The sequence below is a fragment of the Palaemon carinicauda genome, chromosome 3, assembly GCF_036898095.1.
Source record: "Palaemon carinicauda isolate YSFRI2023 chromosome 3, ASM3689809v2, whole genome shotgun sequence".
Classification (NCBI taxonomy): domain Eukaryota; kingdom Metazoa; phylum Arthropoda; class Malacostraca; order Decapoda; family Palaemonidae; genus Palaemon; species Palaemon carinicauda.
In genome coordinates this window covers 199241662-199268968 of record NC_090727.1, presented here as the reverse complement: position 1 = coordinate 199268968, position 27307 = coordinate 199241662, and the positions used below count along the sequence as shown (strand labels likewise).

General features: G+C 45.1%; 1 protein-coding gene across 3 annotated transcripts in view; it reads right to left on the bottom strand.

Annotated features, from left to right (window-relative positions):
• Nucleotides 1-27307, bottom strand: part of tos (Exonuclease tos) — a 330838-nt gene that overhangs the window by 214278 nt on the left and 89253 nt on the right. For all 3 annotated transcript variants that reach the window (XR_011044196.1, XM_068371244.1, XM_068371245.1), the window contains exons 4-5: nucleotides 11521-11627; nucleotides 6235-6450 (exon numbers count right to left, since the gene is read on the bottom strand). Coding sequence is in view for 2 of the 3 variants with exons in the window: in XM_068371244.1 (XP_068227345.1) it covers nucleotides 6235-6450; nucleotides 11521-11627 (323 nt within the window). In the remaining variant the exon portion in view is untranslated. The remainder of the gene's footprint in view (nucleotides 1-6234; nucleotides 6451-11520; nucleotides 11628-27307) is intronic.

Genomic DNA, 27307 nt, shown 5'->3' with positions numbered 1-27307 from the left:
CTTCCGACTCAGGGCAGGTAAGTTCATAACTACGCATGAGTAGAGAAAGTTAAAGGCGCATTTCTTCCCGCAAATACACGAGGAACTCCGCTATTGTTGGAATAGTGGCATCGAGTGGAGAGATACCCCTTCCATGATACCAACCAGAGAAGACTTTCCACTTTGCCTGGTAGACTGCTGCAGATAACTTTCGCAGGTGTCCAGACATCCTGACAGCAACTTGTTGCGAAAATCCTCTCTCAAAGAGGAGATGCTGGATATTCTCCAGGCGTGAAGTCGTAGTGAAGCTACGGCTTTGTGGAAGATGTTGGCATGTGGTTGTTTGAGCAGATTGTGTCGTGGAGGGAGTTCTCTTGGTAGCTCCATTAGGAGTTGCAGAAGGTCAGGGAACCATTCCGCGTGATGCCATAGCGGAGCTATGAAGGTCATTGAAAGATTGACCGATGTTCTGGTCTTGTTGAGCACCCTGCTCATCAGACAGAACGGGGGAAAGGCGTAAACGTCGATGTTGTCCCACCGTTGTAGGAAAGCATCTTGCCAGAGAGCCTTGGGGTCTGGGACTGGGGAGCAGTACAGCGGGAGCCTGAAGGTTTGGGCCGTTGCGAAAAGATCCACAGTCGGAGAACCCCACAAAGTCAGGACTTTGATGGCTACTTGATGATCCAAAGACCACTCGGTACTCACTATCCGAGACACTCTGCTCAGATTGTCGGCGAGCACATTCCTTTTGCCTGGAATGAAGCGTGCCGATAGTGGCATCGAGTGGATTTCGGCCCATCTCATTATCTCTACTGCTAGATGGGATGGCTGCTGCGAAAAAGTACCTCCTTGTTTGTTGATGTAGGCCACTACTGTGGTGTTGTCGTTCATCACCACCACAGAGTGACTTGCCAGGTACTGTTGGAACTGTTGAAGGGCCAGGAAGACGGCCTTCATCTCTAGGAGATTTATAGGGAGATACTTTTCTGACTCTGACCAGAGGCCTGAGGTCGTGTGGTGCAGCACGTGGGCCCCCCACCCTTTCTTTGAAGCGTCCGAAAACAGCATCAAATCCGGTGGGAAGACGAGAAGATCCACTCCTTTTCGTAGGTTCTCGTCTACCACCCACCACTGGAGGTCCATCAGTTCCGCAGGTCCCATAGGGATCTGGACGTCCGGGGAATTGTAACCTTGATTCCACCGGGACTTGAGTTGCCACTGGAGGGATCTCATCCTGAGGCGACCGTTGGGAACTAGACGAGCCAGTGATGAAAGGTGACCGAGGAGACATAACCACGAATGGGCTGGAAGTTCTTCTCGTCTGAGAAAAGGACTTGCGACCTTCCTCAGCCTTGCTATCCTGTCGTCTGATGGGAAGGCTTTGTGGAGATTGGTGTCTATAATCATGCCTAGATATACCAGTCTTTGAGTGGGAAGCAGTGAGGACTTCTCGGGATTTACCATGATCCCCAGATCTTGGCAAAGTCTCAGAAGTTTGTCCCGGTGTTGAAGAAGGGATGACACCGAGTCTGCTAGGATTAACCAGTCGTCCAGATAACGGAGGAGACGGATGCCAGTCCTGTGTGCCAATGAAGATATTAGGGTGAACACTCTGGTGAAAACCTGTGGTGCTGTGGAGAGACCGAAGCACAGCACCTTGAACTGGTACTTTTTGTTGTCTAGGCTGAATCTTAAATACTTCCTTGAAGACGGATGGACTGGGATCTGGAAGTACGCGTCCATTAGGTCCAGTGTACACATGAAGTCTTGGGGTCTCACTGCTAGTCTGACCGTGTCTGCCGTCTCCATGCTGAACGGAGTTTGTTTGACAAACTTGTTCAGAGCTGTGAGGTTGATGACTGGTCTCCAGCCTCAAGACGGCTTCTTTACAAGAAAGAGTCGACTGAAGAAGCCTGGAGACTCGTCGAGGACCTCTTGGAGAGCGCCCTTCTTCAACAGGGTCTGGACTTCTGCCCAAAGGGCTTGCCCCCTTGCCGATCCCATGGCAAAGGTAGCTCAATGACACTGGATTCGTCGTCAGGGGAGGTAGAGATGTTGTGAACGGGACGCGATATCCCTGACTGATTACGGAAATCGTCCAGGAATTGGCCCCGAGTTGCTTCCACTTGTCTGAGCAACTTTGTAGGCATCCCCCCACTGGTGGACATGCAGGGGGACTGCCAATCCTACCGTTTGTGGCCTCGGCTGCTCCCTCTAGGATTCTTGCCTCCCCTGGGGAACTTTTTGCCTTTCCTATCCTTGACAGGAAAGGGCTTAGACACCACGATCCTCGCTGCTGTCATTGGTTAAGCGATCTTGGTTGGACGGGACTGCTGCGGTGCTGGAGGCTTATAGAGCTTAGATGTTAAAGCCCTATGAAGGAGGGAGTCTTGATGAGACTTCCTCCACCTTTCAGTGGCCTGGTCGACATCGTTAGGCTCAAACAGGATGGATCCTTCTAAAGAAGAATGTCTGAGCCTATTGATCTTAGTGCTAGGGACCTTCTGATGGAATTTCTCAGCCACCGCATCCCAACATTTCAGGATGGTGTTTGCCCACAAGTTCGAGACTTGGTGGGCCAGAAAATCGATCGTGCGAGTGCCTGAGAGAAGGAACGTCTCCATAGCTTTCCTGGTACGTTCTTTGGAGAAATCCTCAGAGTGTATCAGGATACCTAAGGTCCCTAACCAGATGTCGAGCCACGAAGTGGCTTGCATAGCACAGTTCGCAACCTTCTCCTGGTTAAGGATCTCGGTTGCCGAGAACGAGACCTGCCAGTTGGAGAGTCTCTCAAGAGGGACTCCCCTGGTAAGGTCTTCCAACGAATGGTGGGAGAGGAAGAGCTAAACAAGGCTCCTCCAAGATCTCAAAGTACCTCCTCTGCTGTACGCGAGGAGGTGGAAGGAGTTTGTTTCGTGGCACTGGAACGGTTGGAGGAGGACATCTCGGAGAGCTGTACAGCGATCTTGTCTCTGGTACTCTTAATCCCCTGAGACCAGGGCAGAGCTGCACTGGCCTTAGAGGGTTTCTGAGTACCGAATACACGGTCCAAGACCGTGTTCTTGCCCTCTCGAGGAGGGATCTCTGGGTCGGAAAACCCATTGAGAGCCCTCATTAGAGTCAGAACTTGCCAAAACGCATGTTCTGACTCTTGCTGTTCTCCTCCTGATGTTGGACTTGAAGCGAAGTCTCCTGTCCCCAAAGGCTCTTCTTGGGGAGAGTCGCGGACGTTCTCCGAGTGGCTAGTTGGCTCCGTCCTGGTTCTTGTAGAGGACTTTGGAAATGTCTTGGAGTCTTAGATTCCTTCCTGGGAAGGATGTAGGATTCTAACATTGAAGATGGTAAGTTCCTTCCAGCCCCCACTTGAAAAGACATCTCAGCGCGAGGAGAGGCTTCCCTCATTGGTGCGATGGGGGAAAGTCTCACCTCACGTGATTCCCCAGAGGACGGGAAGTCCTCGTCCGACAGGGAAGGAGAGATAGTCTGGGGGAAAGAAGGGCCCTGCCTCGAAGGCTTACGTGGAGTCAACTTAGCCCTTGGAGAAGATACCATGTCCGGAACTCCTCTTTTTCTCTTCAAAGGGGTAGAGACAGCTAAGGATCTGTGACCTAATTCAGAGAAAACAGGCTTGAACGCCTGTGTCACTGCTCTGATTAGTGCACCGAACTAAGGCTGTTGGCTGACAGACGCGCTGTCAGACACCCCCTTTGAAGCGACAGGGAAAGAAGGATCTCTGGGAGGAGTTCTCATAGGTGGGTTTGCCTGGAAAGGCTTAGGGATCCTGGACCCCTCTGGATGTTTCCCTTCCGCCACAATAGGCGCTGTTATGCGTTTGCGGGGAGGGGAATGAGGTGATGGCGACCTTGCCGTGCATTGTTCAGCAGTCTCACGCGCGGGAGGATATTGATGCTCGCGCGGGGGCGCGTAATGGTGCTCGCGCGATAGAGAATACCAGGAATCGCACGCGGGAGACTGCTGGTGCACGCACGGGAGACTGTGGGAGTACAGGAGCGCGCACGGGAGAATATTCGCACGTGCAGGATCAGGGCGTTGAGTGTGCGGGCGCACGGGCGAGAGCTCGCGTGTCCCTGAAGAAGTCGTAGGGCGAGCGCGCGCAGGAGAGATACCCCTGGCGCGCAGTTGAAGCCTGTGCTACTCGTGGGCGCGCGTCTTGTGGGCGTGTGTCAGAATGATGGCGTGCAACTGCAGGAAAGGATGGGCGAGGGTGCGTGGGGCGCGTGCGCGTATCCTCATGGATGCGTGCAGGTGAATGCCCATGTCGGCGCGATGGAGAGCGCTGGCGCGTTGGAAAAAGCTGGCGCATAGGCGAGTGCTGGCGCGTGGGAGAAGTCAACTTAGACTTCCCAACAGCGCCCAGATCAGAAGATCGTGGGCGCGCAGGAGAGATGACTGCTGGGCGTGGGCGCTGGCGCGCAGGAGATCATTGGCACGTAGGAGATCATTGGCACGTAGGAGAGCGCTGGCGCGCAGGAGAGCACTGGCGCACAGGAGAGCACTGGCGCGCAGGAGAGCGCTGGCGCGCAAGAGGTTCATGGCGCGCAAGAGGTTCATGGCGCGCAAGAGGTTCATGGCGCGCAGAGGAGCGCTGACGTGCAGCTGGCCGTGGGCGAGTATCTGTTTGCTCCAGTGCATAGCGCGTATGGGAAGTATGCGCGCGTTGGCACATACGCCCTTGATGCCCTGTATTAGGGTTAGATGACGAGGCCTGACGAGCGTGGAGGTCAGGTTTTGTTGGCGCGTAGCGCGCATCAGCATCCAGGAAAGGCGACGGCAGGTCGGCAGGTCTGATGGGTGAAGGTCGACGTGTCCTTTGAAAGGACAACCTTCCACCGAAGGGGATCGCGAACGATCCGCAGAAAGGTCCAGGACCAAAGCAGGAACAGTCGGTGATCGATGACGAGGCTCCTCTGCGGGGGACTGCAACGAAGATGAAGAATCAAAGAGGCGCCTCCTCACCGCAGGTGAAGGAAGGCCTCTCTGACGAAGAGGAAGGCGAGCCTTGCGACGAATACCCCCTCTGGGGGCTGTTGGATCAGCAAGCTGACCTTCTGCAGTCCTCCGAAGAGGAGTCTCCTGTAAGTGAACTCCCCCGAGGGGAAGAAACACCAGCAGGAGAGACTATTGGACTTAGTTTCTCCCTTGTTGGTTGAACAGGAACGGGAGAAACTAAGCCGTCAGCTACTGTAGAGTTTGAAGAGGCGAGGTGATGGGTGATACAGCATTGGATACCTCAGACACCACAACGTCGACAATCGACAGAGGATCAACCTCTGCCGGAGGCGGCGATTGCTTGACAGCGGCACCCAATCGGATGTAGTCACGTAAGACTTCCTTGGAGGGCGAACCCTCGAGCCCCAAGGAAGACCAAAGCTGAAATAAAGGGATTAGTGACAAATCCTCCCCGAGGGGGAGAGGTGGAATTGCTTCGCTAGGGTAAGCAACACCATCTCACGAACCCCGAGTTTGGAAAAAAGTACAACGGTCTACGCTACCACTCGACGGACTCTTGAAAGAAACCGACCGAGTGGGAGCTTCGGAGGAGGTTTAAGCAACGGAAGAAGAGGCCTTTGGTTTTTCTCCTTTCAAAGAATCCTTCGAAGGAGAAATATCCCGTTTGGACTTCTTCCATATCCGCGAAAACCTCTCCGACTGGGAGGTAAACCACTCCCTACACTCAGTACAGTACACTTGTTATCTCTATCACACCGTTGACCTCTACAGGAAGGACAAAGGGCGTGAGGGTCGGTCTCGACCGCCGACATGAATGTTCCACAGGGGCGGTCGGGCAATCCAGGGCAGGTGCGTAATAGCAGAGGCCAACTTCACACACAAAACTGTCAAAGAAAAAGCAAAAAAGCATTAATGGCTGCCAATGAGCGGCGAGGATGACAGCGGACACGTCCGACTACCATCCGAGCCGAGAGCAAAGTGAGTTCAAGCACAAGTGTGTGTGAGGGGGGGGTAGCAAGCTACTCTCCCCTACCCCCACTAACTAGCGGTGTGGGTAGTAAACCCTCGTTAAATTTTAATGACTCGTCATTTCAGCTACGCCGAAAGTAATATCCCTATTAAATAGCGTGGTTTGTATTCCAGTTACGGAATAAATGCAAATGCCTCAAAATAGGGAATACAACTGTTGTACCAAATTAATACAACTTCTTCATGATTTCAGTAATAACACTACAAACCTTTGAATTTCTATATAAACAAAGAAGCATTAAATAGCTGACTCACATTGTAGAGATCTGGGTTTGATGTAACAGAGAAGAATTTGTTGGCCTTAGCCAGACCAATACCAGGCAAGGATGGTAAGTAATCACAACCAGACAAGATGCAGGTGTTGAGAAATTTGTCAAAAACAAACTTGTCTCTTGGGACACCCATCCCAATGTGTAACTTCTCTTGCTCTATTAAAATACCATTCCCTTGGTAATCCATCTTGAATAAAATCTGTAAAAAATAAGGATTATAAAACTTGGAAATAAAAACTCTGTAATAAATCACAAACTTTAAAAGTAATTTGTTTTTACCCTGACTATACAAACCTGAGTCCTTTACCTAGGTGAATAGATAGCAGGAAAGCTGAAACAGAGCAATTAAAACTTATAATGCAGTATAAACAACAGAAAGGTAGTTACCTATCGGTAGCGGGAAGACAACTATACCACGCCCCCTGCCTCAATGACAACTCACTTTAATAGCAGCTGGAACTTTCGCAGGGATAGGTGTTGGCAGAAAAGTCTGAACACGAAAGTGTGTGGGCTCTCCTGTATTAAGGAGTCCTACATCTTCATTCTCCACAACTGATGATATAATATTACCCCTTGCATTTGCCAAAACATCGCCTCATAAAGGATGTCTTCTATTAAAATCTCCTAGTAAGAAAAAAGGTTTTTGGGAGTTGTTGAATCACCTCTAATAAATTATCATACAAGATGTTATCCTTAGGAGGCAAGTACAGAGAGCAGATAGAGTATTTTCTCCCTATATCTATTTGTGCAACCACTGCCTGCAGTGGGGTGCAGTTAGACAAGGATATTTGGGGAATATCTCGACGAACATATATAAGACTTCCACCATGGCTCCCTGCTCATTGATCATATTGTGTCCTATAGCTACCATACTCTCGTGGATAAGGAGTATTAGCTTGTTCTCCAGTGGACATACAATTATAGAGGAGTGCTCATAAATGAGTTCAAGTTCTTCATATTTGGCCCTTAAACCCTGACAATTCCATTGCAAAAGGGAGGAAAAAATTATGGTGTATTTTTTGGGAGACACATTGGATGAAGTCTTCCCATGGGCAATCTTTTATCTAACACTATTTTCCAGTGGTTTCTCTAAAGAGGATCTTGATATATTGGGTTTTGTGTTTGTCTCTTTCTTTGTGTCGTTTTGATCTAATTCTTGAGGTGGATGGTGGACCTCAACTTGAATTTCTGATTTATTCAAGTTGTCTTCCTTTTGATTAGAAACAATGGCAGACAAGACATCATACTGTATTTATTTGAAGTCATGATTTTAATGTTTCTCATGGTAGGAGGCGAGAGATACAGGTCTCTTTCTTTTTGATTAAAAACTCGTGAGCTACCAGGTTTTGACGCATACCCCACTACAGGTGCACCAGGTAAATTGGTTTCCAGTGGAACCTCCATCAAATCAGGCAAGGACACGGTCTGAGAGAGGTTTGTACTAATGTTTAGAATGGGAGTAAATGGCTTTTGAATATCTTTAAGATCTTTAAGATCTTTAAGTATCTGTTTTGATTTTTCCACACTTTCTGGATATAAATTTTCAATGGGACTTTCATCTTCTTTAACTTCTCATATCTTTCTTTATGTTGGAAGTGAGGATACTAATTTCGTCAGTGTGCTTTGGCAAGTTTTTCCTCAAAAACAGTGAAAAGGGTTGCCCTTCCCTTATCTGTTTTTCAAGAGCTCTTTTATGAGCCTCTTTAAATGTAACTCTTTCCATGGTCCTAATGGCCTGAATTTCCTTTTAGAAAATAAACTTAATACAACTTTTAGATGTAGCTGGGTGTGCTTCCTCACAACTGGATTTTCTGTACATGCCCCATGACTTTTTCCACAGTAGGCACAAACAGCTAGCTTATTATTTAGTTTGTTTTTGCACTTCTGACTTAAATGGCTATACATTTGGAAATGATAACAAAGCAATGGTAAAGAGATGTATGGTTTCACCTTCAAAGATAGCCAACCAGCATTAATAACATTAGGTAGTCTGCATTGATCAAATTTTACAATCAGAGCAGCATGAGGAATACGTTGTTCACCAACTCTCTATCTCATTCTAACTACTTTTACTATTCCTTGACTTTTCCGTTCATTCTCAATTTCTTTTTCCTCTATATCTAGAAATTCTGGAGTATATACCACACCGCTACTCCGATTGAAAATAGGGTGCAAAAGCATTTGACACAATGACCATCCAATGTTGGAAGTGTTTTTAATCTTTCGTTTTGTTTTGGGGATAGTGTCTTTATCAAGAGGCTTCCATTTCCCTGGGGAAGAATTTTTGGCTGCCCTCCACCTATATTCACTCTATTAGCTTTAAAAACATTCAAATTAAAAAATAAAAAAATATTTCATAATTCACTAATTCATAATGACCAGGTAATACTTCTGCTTTTCTATATTTTTCTGTCCTGTCATCATTTCTTACTCTCTCTCTCTGTTCTTCTCTACTGTTTTCTTACAATCATTCTTTACATGACATGAATAAGGATCTAACATTACAATAGTAGAACCTGAGTTGGAGTAACCGGTACTGAGGTCCATGTTTGTATTTTCCAGGTTGCCCACAGAGGGGTTGGTTTGTATACAAGAGCCGGCTTATCCACCTCTTATCAGAGGATGTCAGTCCTGCTTTCCCATGTGGCCCAAAACGAGAAGAGGCTTCAGCGGGGATCAGTCCTCTATTAGAGAGAGACTGCCTCTTTAAGTGAGCTTACACTGGTCAGGATAGTTAGCCCCTCCCACTGACGACTCCAATGCCTGGTGTCACCCATTACTCACAAATATGGGTGATTTGAAACCCGATAACTGGAGCCCGACTCTTAACAGACTAAGTCAGCACCCAATAGGGTCTGTCAGTGGCTGATGGCATCCAAATTTGTATAGGTTGAGATCCCATGTCATCTATCCCACACTATGAAATTCCAAAGCAGGGGCCAAACTATAATCAAACAAGCCAAAGTCATCAGCTAGGAGAATAAAAGAAATAACCAAAAAAAAAAAAAAAGAGAAAGTGCTGACTAATTTAGTTGGATCAACAATTAAGCACCAAGGTCCAATGGGAAAGTAGTTCCCACTGTTCATCAGAGCCCAGCTGCTAGTCCCTAAGCCCCCATCCTCATCAAGGCTTCAGAATCTGGGGGAGTATCTGGGATACTGAAAGAATAAAAGTTCCATACACATCATGCATCAGATGGAAAATTCCAGTGAGTATCACAGTCCCTGCCTTTAAGGGTTGTACTCAAGCCAGAACCTCTGTGTTGTAAGCCTAGCAAAACAATGAGTTTGCTCCTTGTATACCATATAATGGATTATTGGGTTTGCCTGGTTACTTCACATACCTCCTTGTAAGGAGTATGGGGAAAAGAATATTCAAAACTATGTAACATAAAATAGCTACAAACTGAGTGAGCTTACCTGACTAAGAGTTCAAGTCCAGCTGGTGTAGTTTCACGAAGCTGTACCCCAAAGGAGGTGAAGAGTGAAAGGAAAGAAAAGCCAGTCAGACTTCACTATCATTCCAGATTCGCTTGTAACCTCAGCTCGCAATCCAAAGTTATTGGTCTTGTAAGAGGAGCCGAGGTAGCTAGACCACCTACTGTGCAGATACGACAGGACACAGGGAGAGCATATACATGGACCTGTGGGTCACTTTCAGCAGGTAGTGGTCAGTGAATGTTGTTTGGCATTTCCAAACACCCACCTGAAGAATTTGAATTACAGAGAAGTTCCTTCTGAAAGCTAAGGAAATACTGATACCTCCTACGTTATGAGCTTCCAACTGTGGATGTCAACGTTTGAAAAATAACTTCTCTTAACTAAAAAGAGGTTGCGTTCTTTGAGATTATCTTCTTTGTTCTTCCTGTGCTTAGGAAGACCTAGAACCCTTGAGATAGCACCTCAGTTCTCTCACAGGGTACAGTATCAGCTGATCAGGATCATCGGATACTTCCTTGAGGCTCATAATCGAAAAGGATAAAAATCCAGAATCAGGCAACGAATTTTGGGTTTTCGCAAAAAAATCATTAACAAAGGAGAAAAAGACTTGCCTTCACTCCTTGAATGGGTGAAATTGAAAAAGAGACTATGAAACATACTGACTCACTTAACCGAAGCAAGGCGAGCAGGAAAACCGTTTTTAGGGTAAGATCTCAAAGGCTCACCATAATGGCTTCATATCTGGACTCACTTCAACTGGAAGACAGGTCTGCTCAAAAATCCGTTTGAGCATAGAGATTTCCTAAGAAGAAGAAATATCTGTACTCCCTTATTACTATTATTATTAGTACTTGCTAAGCTATAACCCTAGTTGGAAAACCAGGATGCTATAAGTCCAAGGGGCTCCAACTAGGAAAATAGCCCAGTGAGGAAAGGAAACAAGGAAAAATAAAATATTTTAGAAAAGTATCATTAACATAAATATTTCCTATGTAAACTATAAAAACTTTAACCAAACAAGAGGAAGAGAAATTAGATAGAATAGTGTGCCCCAGTGTAACCTTAAGCAAGAGAAGTCTAAACCAAGACTGTGGAAGACCAATGGTACAGAGGCTATGGCACTACCCAAAACTAGGGAACAACAGTTTGATTTTGGAGTGTCCCTCTCCTAGAAGAGCTGCTTGCCATAGCTAGAGTCTCTTCTAGTCTCACCAAGAGAAAAGTAGCCACTGAACAATTACAGTGGAATAGTTAATCTCTATTGTGAAGAGAAACTGTAGCAGAGGGTTGTTAACACCTCACAATAGCTTTTATAGGTAGACCAGGTTAAGCTGAATCCCATTAACTACGTAAAGAACAAAGGCTTGTATTTGCGTTGGAACATCTCAATACTCCACTACAGGGGAAAGGCTATTATAGTGAAGAAAATGTAAAAATTTTGGGATGTTAAGGTCGACATCAGCATTTACCCAACTTTGAGAAGGAAGCCGTATGAACATTAGAGAAGGTTTATAGAAATAAATTTTTACATTTTTTTAGGAAGTCATATCAACAATGACTAATAGTCAAGAGCAATGAAAAATCCAGTGATGTAAATTTTAAAGTTGCAATTAAAACAACTTTAATTCCTCTAGAAGGTAATTCATTTTATAATTTGAATCCCACAATTAACATTGTCCTATCAGCTGGAACTCTTAATTTCTTGGGAAAAATTAGCATTGACTAAGATGCTCATATAGCTATGAGCATCTTAGTCATTGCAGTACCTGTGTTCAATTCATAAAAAATGATAGCAATCTTAATAAGGTCTCAACGAAGTTTAACTTACACTTTTGCAGCCAAATAACACCAGATCTGAATCTTCAGTGACCACCAGCTGGGCAATACCAGACAAACTTAAATATGCTAGCTGAGCATCAGCTTCATATGGAGCCACTGAAATGAGATTAAATCACTAGTATACTACCCATATACAGTAGTTGCATTATAATATTACAGCTTGCAATTATAATATATTGCATACTAAACAGACATACAGTACTTCGAACTGCAGTCAAGACTATGATAAAATCCTCTGCTCAACTAACCATGAACTTGCACAACTTCTGCAGTTAAAATGACAAATTTAAAAGTAATTTGTATTTTTTCTTAAGTATACAATCCTGAGCTCTTTACATTAGATAGAAATTAGTATAAGCTGGAATGCAGCTATAAAACTTTTAATGAGGTGTGAATAACAGGTCTGGTTGTTACCAGTGGTAGTTGGGAAGAAACTCACACCCCACTCACTCACAACCACCCCACTTTAATTGTAGCTGGGACTTCCGGGGGTAGGTGATGGCAGGTAAAATTTATTAGTAGGGGAGCACAGTGGAGTTCATTTACACTTTTGGGAACGAAAAGTTTGATTATGTTGATTGGCTGTTATTAATATGGGAATTTGGGAATCAAAAAGAGGCCTTTCTTAAGTTCAACATTCCTGGGGTTAAGAGGGGGCAGGCACCACAGCCCTCCCAAAAATAGGCTTTTATTTACAGTTTGAAGAACAAGATTGAAATTAACATGGATCAGTACTATCATACTACTGAGTTGAAATATGCAACTTAAAAAAATGGTATTTTCCTTTTAAAATAAATTTTTAAATATACTTACCTGGTAGTTACATATATATAGCTTTATCCCACCGATTCGTCGCACGCACGGCAGAAATTCAAAATTCACGGCAATCGCCGATAGGTGGCCAGGTGATCATACCTGTGCTCCCTCTATCCAGGTACCTGGAACCATTCCCATTTGTCCTCAGAAATTCCATGCCCCTGTTTTCAAAGGGGAGGAGGGAGGGACCTTTTATATATGTAACTACCAGGTAAGTATATTAAAAAATTTATTTCAAAATGAAAATACCATTTTTAAATATATAACTTCCATGGTAGTTAGATATATAGCTGATTGACACCATTGGTGGTGGGTTAGAAAACCGCAACACCGTCGGGAATTCGTATAATTATTACTCGCTACAAATTAGCTGTACCAATAATCTGGTTCCTACCTGATAAAGAAGCTGGCTTCATAGTTTTCCTGCCTCATTTGCCTGCGTTCCTTGAGAGACCCAGCGATCCATCCAGGGGGGCTGTAGAAAGTCTCTGTGGGGCTGTCACACGGTCCTCAACCTTAACGTGACTAGACCACCACCCTTGCTATCCTGGCATAGCCATGGACAATGAGCTGACAACCTGACCCACTAACACACTAAAAATAACCTCCATAAAACCTAACTTAGACTTGCACCCCAGGCCGTGGAAGGTTGCAACAACCTTCACAGACTACTTGTGAGATCAAGTTCAAGAAAAAGCAAGGGTATAAACAAGGTTATAGGTTAGAGGCAGTAGTACCTTCTCCAACTATGGCGCCGGAGGAAACGTACGGACCCAGGGAACAACAATCCTCATATTGGGTCTGTACCTCTTTAGGTAACAATCTGCGAAGATTGATTTGCTTCGCCAGAATGTCGCTTCCAAAATCGATTTCACAGACTTGTGTCTATAAGCCATCAAAGTTGCCACAGCTCTTACTTCGTGTGCTTTGACTTTGAGGATGGGGAAGCTTTTCTCGTCACAGTTCTGGTAAGCTTCCCTTATCAAATCCTTGATAAGGAATGCCAGTGCATTCTTTGACAAGGGTAACGAAGTTTTCTTCACCGAGAACCAGAGGTTGGCTGCCTGTCCTCTCATGTTTTTGGTCCTCTGCAGATAAATTTTTTAGGACCCTCACTGGACAAAGGCCTTTCTCCTTTTCCTGTCCTACTAAATGAGTTAACCCTGGTATGGTAAAGGATCTGGGCCATGGCTGAGAAGGATTCTCGTTCTTGGCGAGAAAAACTAGTTGCAGCGAGCAGACTGCATTCTCTCCATTGAAGCCTACATTCTTGCTAAAGGCTTGTAATCCTCTTATCCTCTTGGCTGTTGCCAACGCAACCAGGAATAGGGTCTTCTTAGTGAGAGCCTTCCACGAAGCCTTGTCGAGAGGTTCAAACCTGCTCGAGGTTAAAAACATCAGGACTACATCCAAATTCCTAGAGGGGGTTGGGTTGTCCTTCCTCTTAACTGTCTCAAAGGACCTTATGAGGTCCGAGAGATCCTTGTCTCCCGACATGTCAATATCTCTGTGACGGAAGCCGGAAGCTAGCATGCTGCGATATCCCTTGATGGTTGATACTGCTAGTTTCTCTTGGGTTCTTAAGTGTAACAGAAAATCTGCCAATTGAGTAGAGAGGTACTGGAAGAGTAAATGTTGTTAACTCTGCACCATTCCCTGAACACGTCCCACTTTGACTGGTACACCTTGATTGTGGACGTCCTCCTCGCTCTCGCGATTGCTCTTGCAGCTTCCCTCGAAAAGCCCTTCGCTCTTGCCAGTTTTTTCGATAGTTGAAAGGCAGTTAGATTGAGAGCGAGGAGATTTTGATGGTATCTCTCTACATGTGGTTGTCTGAGTAGATCATTCCAACAAGGTAACGATCTGGGGGTGTCTACTAGCCACTCCATCACTTCTGTGATCCAGGGTCTCATGGGACAAAACGAAGCTATCAGGGTCATGCGGGCGTTGTTCGACTCCCTGAACTTCTTCAAGACTCATGAGATCTTTGCTGCCACGTAAAGGGAATCCGAACAAGTGACTCCCTGTTTCCTGATGTAGGCCAACGCTGTGGTGTTTTCTGCGTTGACCTGTACTAACTTGTTTTGGACCTCCTCCTGGAAGTGTATTAGTGCTAGATGAATGGCCACCAGTTCCTTCACGTTTATATGCCATTTCTTCTGATGGTTTTCCCATAGACCCGAGATCTCGCCCTTCCCCAGTGTTGCACCCCACCCCACGCCTGATGCGTCTGAATACAACACTAGGTCGAGGTTCTTCTGTTGAAGTTCGAAGCCTTCTGTAGGTTGTTGGGGTCGTCCCACCAACTCAACTGATTCCTGATTCCCAGAGGGATCGGAATCCACGTCTCTAGGTCTTGGTCTCTTGTCCAAAAACTTGACAGATGGAACTGAAGTGGACGTAGATGTAGTCACTTGTAGATCCTCCAGACACTCTCCTTGCAACCTGGCTCTGATTAGCCAGTCGTCCAGGTACAGTAGGCCCCGCCATACGGCATTAATCCGTTCCGGAGATGATATCGTATGGTGAAAATGTAGTATGGTGGGCAATAGAATAGCTAATGCGTGCAAAACCCCAGGTAAAAACATTGAAAATTAGTATGTAACAAAATAGTATAGTAAGCACTGTACTGCAGTATACTTGTATATAATATACATGTACTGTACAGTATATAATTAAAAAAACATTAAAGGATAAATAAAAATTATATACTGTACAGTACTGTAAAGGAAAAATTAAATTTTATTTACCTTTGGAGTGACTGACTTGAGCTGGTAGTGGGTGGAGGCAGAGGGAGAGGAGATGGTAGATATAAAAACGGAACAATGCTAATTATGTTATGTACACTTAATAATAAATTTATTCTTACTATTAAACACTTGAAATTAAAAATGCTTTTTTTTATTATTTTTGTCTTTTGAAATTTGTTTTATTTTTTTTTTTTAGAACTTAAAAAATTACTCTTTTTTAGCTTTTTTGATAGAATCACTATTATCATCTTTGCTTTCTGACACTTCTCTTTTGGAGAAATATCTATCCAAAGAAGCCTGTTTCTGACGATTCCTCAACATATTTCTAAAATGACTCATACACTTGTCATTAACACTCTCCATAAGACGACTTGTGTGAAGTTTTTCCGGGTGTTTCTTTTCAATGAAACTCATAAGGTTTTCATACCAACCGATAGCTTCCCTTATTTCTGCCAATGCCGTTTCTTCAGTCTCCCCCCCCCCCCCTTCCTCGCCACCACTAGAGCTGTGCTCTTCTTGAATGATGGTCAACTGCATTGCCTCCAACTCCTTAAAGTCTTCAGTCGTAAGCTCCTCCCTGTGCTCCTCGATAAGGTTATGGACGTCAGCCTCATCGACAACAAGCCCATGGACCTCCCGATTGAAATTATTTCCTCAACATCACCCTCAGGGGCAGGATCATCAACGGCCTCGTCTTCGGTTGAGGGATCAAAGCCTTCGAAGTCTCGTTCTGCCAAAATAGCTGGTCACAGTTTCTTCCATGAGGAGTTCAAGGTGCGCCGTGAAACCTCATTCCAAGCTTTGTCGATCATCTTCAGGCATTGAACGATGTCAAAATGCCCCTTCCAAAATTCACGGAGGGTGAGTTGAGTGCTTTCGGTCACTTCGAAGCATCTTTTGAACAGATGCTTCGTGTAAAGCTTCTTAAAGTTGGCAATCACTTGCTGGTCCATAGGCTGGAGGAGAGGGGTGGTGTTCGGTGGCAGATAGAGAACCTTAATGAAGGAGAAGTCAGGATGAATGATGTCCTCGAGGCCAGGAGGGTGAGCAGGGGCATTGTCCAGTGCCAGGAGACATTTGAGAGGAAGATTGTTCTCTTCTAAAAAGTTCTTGACTGCAGGACTGAAGCAGACGTTTACCCACTCAATAAATATGGTCCTCGTGACCCAGGCCTTGGCATTAGACTTCCAAAATACTGAGAGCCTCTCCTTTGTGATATTTTGTGCCTTGAAGGCACGAGGATTCTCTGAGTGGTATACCAGTAGGGGCTTAATTTTTAAGTCCCCACTGGGATTTGCACAAAAAGCAAGGGTAAGTCTGTCCTTCATCGGTTTATGGCCAGGAAGTTTCCTTTCTTCAGCTGTGATATATGTACGGCGGGGCATTTTCTTCCAGAAAAGGCCAGTTTCATCACAGTTAAACACTTGCTGAGGAATGTAGCCTTCTCTGGAAATCACTTTCTCAAACTTCTTGAGGAATTCTTATGCTGCTTTCTTGTCATAACTGGCAGTCTCTCCATGCCCGACGACTTAGTGAATACCAGTCCTCTTCCTAAAGCGATCAAACCACCCATGAGAAGCCTTGAACTCTTGGGGGGCTTGCTGCAACGTTCCTTCGTCTCCGCCGTCTCTATGGGCTTCCACGAGATCGGCAAAGATGGCGCTCGCCTTGTGCGAAATTACCGATTGCATGAGTGTATTACCAGCAATTTCCTTCTCTTTAATCCATAGAAGAAGGAGTTTCTCCATCTCGTCGTAGATTGAGGTCCTTCCAGTGGCAAGGACAGTCATGCCTTGACACTCGAGCTTCATGACGAGCAACTCTCTTCTTGTCTAACAGGAAGGGAAAAACGCAATACGCCAGCCCCGTCTGTGAGCTACGTCATCCGACGACGAAGATAACACTTTTACCTCGCCTTTCCCATGGCGAGGGTGAGCGTCCTGGGAAGCGTCAACAGGTAAGCTCGAGGGGACGACTGCTCGGGGGCTAACACCTCTCGCCTTCCTTCGCCTGTCGACATTCCTTCTCCCAGGGGTTGGGGAGCATGAAGAGGTCCAGGGCTAGGAGAACGACAAGTCCGAGCAGCCACACCCTCCACTGCACTGATTTAAGCACTGAAACTAGCACTTTTAACTCTTTCACATCAGACCATAATTTAGACCTGCCCGCTGCGAGATTCTACTCTTTCGCCAAGGGCTAGAATGAGAATTCAATAGGCTATACGATTAATATTAGTATTCCCAATATCGAAATATTAAATAACAATACAAAGTATTTGTGGAACTGTAATGATCGTCATGAGTACTGTACTATGTAGCGTAAATTGACTGTACGCTAGATTTAATCTCTGATAATAGATCGATGATTATCTAAAGAAAGTATACTAATAGGACAAATATTTACTTAAAAATAGTATATTTTCCTTACATTATAAAAAATAAATACTTATGCTTTGTAAGTTAGTATTTTCTTTACATTCCTTGCAAGAAAAAGAAATGAATTTACATATTTGCAAGTCAATCTTCGTAGAGTTTACGTCACGATTTATGGTGTCATAGTGCTGGCGGAATGATTTCCTTCACCATCATGACTTTAAGATTTGGTTCGTTAGTTTTCACAGTAGGGGGAAAAATTCCTGATCCTATCCCTTTCAAGCTTACGAACATAGCGATCATATTCCAAAAGAAAAAGAAAAGTACACACATGCCCTCTGCATTTCTACATAGTGTGTGGGGATTAAGATTAGCTTTTGGAAACCGGTCTTGCACCCCTTAACACAAAATCTAACAGAGGCAACCATCTTGAAAATACAGAAAACAAGTTAAAATAAACTGTCCAAGTCGGACCAACAAAATCTATCTTATTCGTGTGAAAAAGAAAGGAAAATCCAATATCAGCGAAAGCCATCAACCAAAAAAAAAAGCAATGGGTACTTCACCAATTTCTGAGGACAAATGGGAATGGTTCCAGGTACCTGGATAGAGGGAGCACAGGTATGATCACCTGGCCACCTATCGGCGATTGCCGCGAATTTTTAATTTCGGCCGTGCGCGCGACGAATTGGCGGGATAAAGCTATATATATGTAACTACCGGGGAAGTTAGATATGTTAAAACAAAATTTCTGGGGTTCACATTTAAGAAGCGTTATTTTGGAGGGTTCAATAGGTTTTTAATGACTTTCAAAAACAAGGTTGAAACTCATACTGGTGAGTGACCTTACATACCTTATCCAAAATACATCACTTAAGAAAACATATTCCCTGTGATTTTTGCTTATGAAAGGTCAGTTAGGGTTAGGTAAGGTCAAAAGTAGGTTATAATACATTGCAGGGAACAATGTGAATATCATGTTACTTATATTTTTTGCATAACTAATTTGAAATAATTAGCTTAAGAAACAATATTTTCAGGGGTGTACATATAGGAAGGGTCCTTTGGACAGTTCAATAGGATTTCAAATATACTCCCGAGAACAAGGTTGAAACTCATAATGGTGTGTAAGTTTGCACATCTCATCCAAAATACATCAGTCGAATAAATATATTCCCGGGTCTTCGGTTAAGAAAGGTGAGTTATGGTGTCAAATGGCCTAAATTGATTATGTTAGGAACTGGGAGAACTAGCCCAACAGGAAAAAGCCACAAATGAATGACCTTTCCTGTGGCAATAAGGATTTCCGCAGCAACGGGAATCTCTCAGTACCATCAAGACAATTGGACTTTTTATGGATGGTCATGCATACTCTGAAAATGGAAGGTATTCCCATGTGGACTGGGTTCAATGAGGAAACTTACTTATATCATCTGCCAAAACAATCAATTCTCTACATGCCTAACATCAGTCAATACCCAACAAGTAATGATGTTGTTGTGAAAACTCTTTGTATTACTAAAAAATTGTTCAGAGGCATGTAGGCAGCCATATGGTATTGTGACATATGACCTGGATATTACCAAAAGAGCCATAAAGATACAGATGACCAAGGAACCAAGGTTTGACAACATATTCATTATGTTTGGAGTGTTTCATGGACAGATGTGCCTATTCAGAGTTATTGGAAAGATTGCAAAGGAATCTGGAATACCAGAAAATTTATTTGAAGCTGAAGTTCTTGCATCAGGGTCACTAAAAGGTTTCTTGGAGTGCAAGAATTTCAATCGATGCAAACACTTACATCCAATGCTAAGCACTTGCCTTTCAGATACTACATTTCTGTGAATTGTGCAGGGAGCACCAAGATGAAGTTGACAGTAAGGCACTGTGTAGTGTTTTGTGCAGTCTCCCAAGAATGCACAGAAGTGTGTGACTGGTTGCGCAAGGGCGCGTGCATGGGTACGGGATTGCGTGGCACGCACGTAAGAGTGCTGGAGCATGCGCGGAAGACTACTGGTGCGCGCGCACGGAAGACTGCTGGCGAGTGAGCGCGTAAGACTGTTGGCGAGTGAGCGCGTAAGACTGTTGGTGCGCACGCGGAAGACTGTTGGCGCGTGTGCGGGGAAGACTGTTGGTGCTAGCGCTCGCACGAGGAAGACTGCGGGCGTGCGCGGAAGCAATGGCGCGCATGATAATGCTGGCGCGCATGAGCGCGGGAGCGTAGGAAAGCACTGGCACGCAGGTGCAGGAGATCGTTGGCGAGCAGGAACGATCCACAAAAGAATCCAGGACCGAAGTCCAATGATTAACTGTAGCGAAAGGTAGCGCTGGTAGGTCGGTAGGTCAGCTGGCAGTACGACCAGAAACAGGGATTAGCCCTTTGGAAGGGCGAACATCCATTGATGGCGACCGTGAAAGGTCCACGGAAGAGTCCATACACATACATATATATATATATATATATATATATATATATATATATATATATATATATATATATATATATATATATATATATACAAATATATATATATATATATATATATATATATATATATATATATATATATATATATACATGTATATACATATATACATGTATATACATAAATACATGTATATATATATATATATATATATATATATATATATATATATATATATATATATGCAGTTAGTCCAAGGACTAACTGCAGCGTAAGGTTGTGCTGGTAGGTTGGCAGGTCAGCTGGCAGGACGATCAGGAACTGGGATGTGCCCTTTGAAAGGGCGAACATCCACCGATGGCGACCGAGAAAGGTCCATAGAAGAGTCCAGGACCGAAGTCTACGGACTAAGCTGCAGCGCAAGGTTGCGCTGGTAGGTCTGCTGGTAGGACGATCAGGAAATGATGACACCCATGAGGGCCGGTGGACCAGCGAGCTGACATTAGCAGTAGCGATCCTCCGAAGAGGAGTCTCTATGAGTGGCCCCTCTCGTGAGAGAGGTGATCACTTCTCAGGAGAGACTTGCCTAAGACTATGCTCCGCCCCCCGAAGGAAGAGAGACTCAGCAAGGGGGGAGTATCGTCTAGGCGAAGACAGCAACAGCAGTCGGAGTCTGTGAAGTGATTAAGATGCAGGCAGTTCCCCCTCGGAAGGGGGAAACAACCTTCCTTGAAGATGAAGTGCTGATAAGGTGTTGCCACAGGCACACTTCTGAGAGAAGGGATGATGCCCATGAGGGCCGGAGGATCAGCAAGCTGACCTTCAACAGTAGCGATCCTCTGAAGAGGAGTCGCTATGAGTGGCCCCTCTCGTGAACGAGAGAGGTGAACACTTTGTAGGAGAGACTTGCCTAAGACTATGCTCTGCCCCTGAAGGAAGAGAGACTCAGCAAGGGGGAAGAGTAGTCTAGGCAAAGGCAGCAACAGCAGTTGGAGACGATGAATTTATTAAGATGTGGGAAGTTCTCCCTCGAAAGGGAGAAACAACCTCACACCTGGGGAGGAAACTTTCCCTCGGAAGGGGAAGTTGTAGAAACCCTGGAGGCGAAGCTCCTGGTAGTGTTCTAAGATGATCTGAAGTGCTGATCATGTTATCACGGGCATACTTCTAAGAGAAGGGATGATGCTCATGACAACGTCCTCTGAGGGACGGCAGACATGAACAGAACTGCTCTGCTTCGTCGGCACTCTTAGTCGAACGAAGTAAACTGCATAGCTAACTGAGGAAAAATAAAATAAATTATTTAACAGAAAATTCCCTAGGGAGGAACTCCGAAGAGGACCATCGAGGGAACAACTATAAAATAAGTATTGCGCCCTCCCATCCCCAGTCGACATCCATGGGAGAAGGGGGAGCGGAGTAACTGTAATAAAAACAAGAATTACAATTATTTATATCAGCTAAGAATATTCACTAATAGTGAAAACCACTGATCTTCCGAAGGGAAGTGTTCCCCCCGGAGAAGAAGCTAAAAAGTTGAAATTACAATTATAATTTCACTAAAATAATTGAGACAAACAATCGGAAGCGCAACCTAACACGCGAACGGGGAAGGTGCTCTTCCGAGTAGTACACTGTTGTTGAAAGATGAACAACCTTCAGAAGAGAAAGACCGTAGTCAATCTCTGAGAAGCCACACTCCCTTCGCTCAGTAATCCATGTTTCCCATAGGAAAAGGGAAAAGGCGAAGACAACAGTTGAATGAGGAGGGTCCAGGCGATGAAGATTCCTCGGCGGCGGCCAAGTTAACGGTTATATGCCGACGGGAAAACCGATGGACCCGAGGGGGAGAGGTCATTCCCCACGAAGTGGAAGTGTCGTGCCGTATATGTATCACACACACAGCACAAACACTGAAAATGAAGCTTACAACATTTCTATACACATATATACATAAGCATTAAGAATGTTTTCATGTAATATATATATATATATATATATATATATATATATATATATATATATATATATATACAGGGGGTCCTCGGGTTACGACGCTGATCCGTTCTTAAGACGCGGTGTAACCCGAATTTCCGTGTAAGTCGGAACACCATAAATATACGTACTGTACTGTACTGTAAAGTATTACTGTATACTGTACTATAATAAAATGTATCAAATGACATAAAAACAATATTAGAAAAAGAGAAAACAATTCCTTACCACATGAATTAAAGTAAATATCAATAAAAAAAGAAAACAATTCCTTACCACATGAATTAAAGTAAATATCAATAAAAAAAGAAAACAATTCCTTACCACATGAATTATCTCAGCCAACGCTTTAGGAAATTCACTTGCTGCTTTCTCATCCCCACTAGCAGCTTCACCTTGCACTTTAAGATTATGGTAATTGGCCCGAGCCTTAAATCGCATAAACCAACCCCTACTAGCCGAAAACTCTTCACTTTCACTTTCTCCCCCCCTTTCTTTTTTCAACGCTTCAAACAACCTTTTAGCCTTCTCTTGAATAACCATTAAGCTCACTGGAATACGCCGTTGATTTTGATCTTCCAACCAAAGCACTAATAACCTTTCCATTTCGATAATTAAACCACTACGCTGTTTCGTTATCACTGTTGCTTTCATTGGAGCAGACCCTTTTACGTGTTCAACAATGCGCTCCTTATCTTTAAGGATAGTAGCCACGGTCGAACGGCTAAGGCCAAGCGATCGGCCAATGTTCTTTGGCGTTTCACCGTTTTTAGACCGCTTAATAATGTCTAATTTCACTTCCATGGTGATGGCCTTCCTTTTCTTCGATGCACTACCATCAGAAGAATCTGCCTTGCGCTTTGGAGCCATAATGAAGGGCAAAAAGTTCAAAAAAACGATCAAACACGTGAGAGAAAGAACAGGCAATCACAACCAAAAATGGCGTATGAGTGGAACTGAGCGACGCCGTCTTCCTCGCCCACAACCACCGCAAAGCGTATTCATCCACCGCGCGCTAGAAACTAGTTCGCAATTGTTTACGTCGCTTACGACGCTAACGGTGTAAGACGGAACGACGCTTAATATTATTTTTATATTTTTATGGGGCGCGTTCGTAACGGCGAAACCGCGTAAGTCGGGACAGTCGTAACCCGAGGACCTACTGTATATATATATATATATATATATATATATATATATATATATATATATATATATATATATATATATATATATATATATATATATATATATATATATATATATATATATATATATATATATATATATATATATATATGTATATATATATATATATATATATATATATATATATATATATATATATATATGTATATATATATATATATATATATATATATATATATATATATATATATATATATAAATATATATATATATATATATATATATATATATATATATATATATATATATATATATATACACACACACACATATATGCCGGCAATGTCTGTTGTATAGATGTATACAATAGCCAGTACATCTGTGGTATAGAACATACCTTAGACAGAAAACTATAGTATATAATTATACAATAGATAAAATTTCTAGCATACTCTGTGCATCCATGCACAGTCCCTTGCCAAGACTTACCTGAATTGGGGATTGATAACCCCCTTTTCTTTACGCTGATTGTTCATCGGCTACCCTTAATTCCACTATTAATTCCTCGGAAGCGGTGTTGCTTACACTACACTAACCCTATGGGCTAGATTCTTCCTTCGGGCCTCCCTCGACGGGCACCCTAGAATTAATAGTGGGGAAGGGTCAAGGCAACTGGTTGGGCGGGATTGACAACTATGTGTCTTTCCTACTTTCAGCTTACCTATCCTAAGCTTGCCCTTGGAAAGGAATCTTATATTATATAATTAAGATTAAATTAAGATCAATCTAAGATTAATCTAAGTTTAGCATGATAAGACTTCCACATACTCATGTACCTTTCCTTTCTTTACAGGAGTACATCCGGTGTGAGAGCGCCTTCTGCAGCGTTCGGCGCCGGGACTTCTACGGCCACCTGGCGTGCCGGACGCATACCAGCTGCTCTGTCACCAAGGGGTCTCTGAGGTACTGGGATCCGCAGGTGTGCTCGACCGGGAGAAACTACGAAAGTGGGTGGGTGGTTTCCAGAAGAACGCCATGGGGCCTTACCTTTCCAACAAGCGGATGAGGGCCATGCTCTTCCCTAAGGCGTCTGCAGATGCCGTAATCCCTTGACCTGAGATCCCATGCGTCTAGCTGACGGTTGATTCCGACATATCGGACGCATTAAAAGACATCCACAGAGCAGATGAAAGGATGTCAAAGGTGTCAGACACCACTGAGAAGACCCTTCTGGCCAAGGGTCGCGAAGAGGAGTCTACGGAGGCACCTGAATCCGAGGAAGAGGACGTTGCATCGGCCTCCGTGTCATTGGTTATCGCCTCGGAACCCATTCCCTCTACGTCGTCCACTCCTCTGCCCACGAAGCCGGATGATTCCATGGCTACATTTCAAGCTATGATGGCGATCTTCGAGAAGTTCAAACAGAGGGACGAAGATTTCAAGAAGGAAATCCTACGCTTGACGCTTCAACGCGGGCCTCAGAGGAGGCTCAACATCAAGGAACTTCCCACCTGCTCCATGACCAACCCGTGGAAGCATGCCGAGTACATGCCCATCACCAGCGGGAGGATCGTGATCTCGGACAAGCTAGGCGCCGTCCCCATTGAAGAGGTGTAATTCTGGCCTAGCTTCAAGTCGTACCCGGACTGCTTTGTACAACTCAAGTCAGAACCCGTTTCCAAGGAGGAAACAGAGCCGAAGGAGGTCATCGTGTTTGACCACGCAAAGGCTCAATCCCTGCTAGCAGGTTGCCTGAAAGACAGGGGCTACACCAACTCTAAGGTGCCAGCCCTTAGCAAGAAACACCCGTCCTTTCTTGCTCCCAATACGATGGTCTTCCCCTTCGCGGAGAAGTCCTTCAAGACAGTACTAAAGGCAGTGGAGGCGGGGAAACCTTGCCCTTGCCCTTGGCCCTCCCCTCGCCTTACCCCCCGATGACAAGGACTGGAAGGACATCCAGTTGACCTTCTCGGTTGGGAAGTTGGAGGCCGACATCGCTGGACGTCAGTTTAGCGAGAACCTCCCCAAACTATCCAAGTTTCTCCTTCGCCGAGAACAGGATACGAGAGAGAGGCTGGCTCCAGGTGATCATGGAGACAATGGCTGGGGAACAGAGAACCCCCAGATGTATTCATGGTCCTAGCCAAAACCCACTTGGCAACCCTGACGAAGGACTTCTATAGCTTCGTCAGAGCACGGGCAGAGTTCATGTTTACATCAGCCACGATTAAACACGAACTGAGGAAGTTGATTGCCTCCAACATTTGGGGAAATTATTTCTTCCCCAATGACTTGGTCAAGGAGATCGTCGACAAGGCCACCACGGAGAATAGGAACCTTCTCCAAAAGTGGGGCATGTCGTCGAAGAGGAAGTCTTCTCCGGATGAAGGTCCCCAACCGAAGAAGAAATCCAAGAGACTAAGGACGCAGCCTCGACAGGCGAAACATCAACTTCCCGTGGCTGCAGCTCCCCAGTTGGTGGCGCAGCCCCAACAAACCTTCCAACTGGTACCCCAGCAGGTGGTGACTCAGTCACCAGCCTTCACACCTGCCTATGAGAGGCAGACTACTACCTTTCATGCTCTAATAGAGGTAGAGGCTCCGGGAGGGACTACTCTAGACGTCCCTCCAGAGGGAGAGGAGGCAAGGGAGCAAGCGGTCGAGGAGGCAAGCCCTCCGGACACCAGAAGCAATGAGTTGCTTCCAGTAGGAGGAAGACTCCCGTCTCTTCCGGGATCGTTGGACCTTCGATCCCTGGGCTAACAGCACCATCAAGAAAGGACTAGGCTGGAGCTGGGGGACAGCGCCACTAGCTTTCCCCCTATTCTTCCAACACTCCACCGCCGTTCTGGAAGAATACGTCCGAGAACTCTTGAACAAAAAGGTGATCAAGAGGGCAAAGTCCATCAGGTTCCAAGGAAGACTGTTCTGTGTTCCCAAGAAAGACTCTGATGAACTCAGAGTCATCCTGGACTTGTCCCCTCTCAACAAGTTCATCGAGAACAACAAGTTCAAGATGCTGACCCTTCAGCACATACGAGCCCTATTGCCCAGAAAGGCATACACAGTCTCGATAGACATGGCAGACGCCTACTGGCAAATTCCAATGAATCGCCAGACCTCCTCCTACCTAGGACTCAGGCTTCAAAGAAGACAGTACGTTTTAAGAGCCATGCCCTTCGGGCTAAACATAGCCCAAAGGATCTTCATGAAGCTTGCAGAGACAATCGTTCAACAACTACGCCTACAAGGCGTCCAGGTGATGGCTTACCTGGACGATTGACTGGTGTGGGCAGCATCAGAAACGGAATGCCTGCAAGCCTCCGAGAAGGTAATCCAATTCCTGGAACATCTAGGATTCAAGATAAACACCAAAAAGTCTCGACTATCTCCAGCTCAGAAGTTCCAATGGCTAGGCATACATTGGGACCTTCAGTCACACCGTCTTTCCATTCCGCTAAAGAAGAGGAGGGAAATAGCGAGGTCTGTCAAGAGACTTCTAAAATCCAAACGGATTTCAAGACGATAACAGGAACGGGTGCTCAGCCCCCTCCAGTTCGCTTCAGTGACAGACCCAGTGCTAAGAGCACGGCTAAAAGATGCATCGGGAGTCTGGAGAAGATACGCATCAAACGCTCGAAGAGATCTCAAGAGACCACTGCCGTCTCGGCTACAATCACTCCTCCAGCCATGGTCGGAGGCCAAGAAGTTCAGGAGGTCGGTACCTCTGCAACTACCTCCCCCCTCGGTCGTCATCCATACGGACGCATCGCTAGAAGGATGGGGGGTCACTCCCATCAATGTCAAGTTCAAGGAAAGTGGTCCCCTCTGTTCAAGACGTTTCACATCAACATCTTGGAGGCCATGTCAGTCTTTCTCACATTGAAGAGGCTGTCCCCACGTCTCTCAGTCCACATACGACTGACTCTGGACAGCGACATAGTGGTCAGATGTCTGAATTGTCAGGGCTCAAGATCGCCCCAACTCAACCAAGTGTTGTTGCCCATCTTCCATCTGGCGGAGAAGAAAAGATGGCACCTCTCAGAGGTTCACCTTCAAGGGTTCCGCAACGTGACGGCGGATGCTCTATCCAGGATAGCTCCAATAAAGTCAGAATGGTCCCTAGACGCAGACTCATTCTCCTTCATCTCTCACCAAGTCCCGGAACTGCAGATCGACCTCTTCGCAACGAGCGACAACAAGAAACTTCCTCGCTACGTGGCCCCATACGAGGACCCTCGAGCGGAAGCGGTGGATGCCATGTC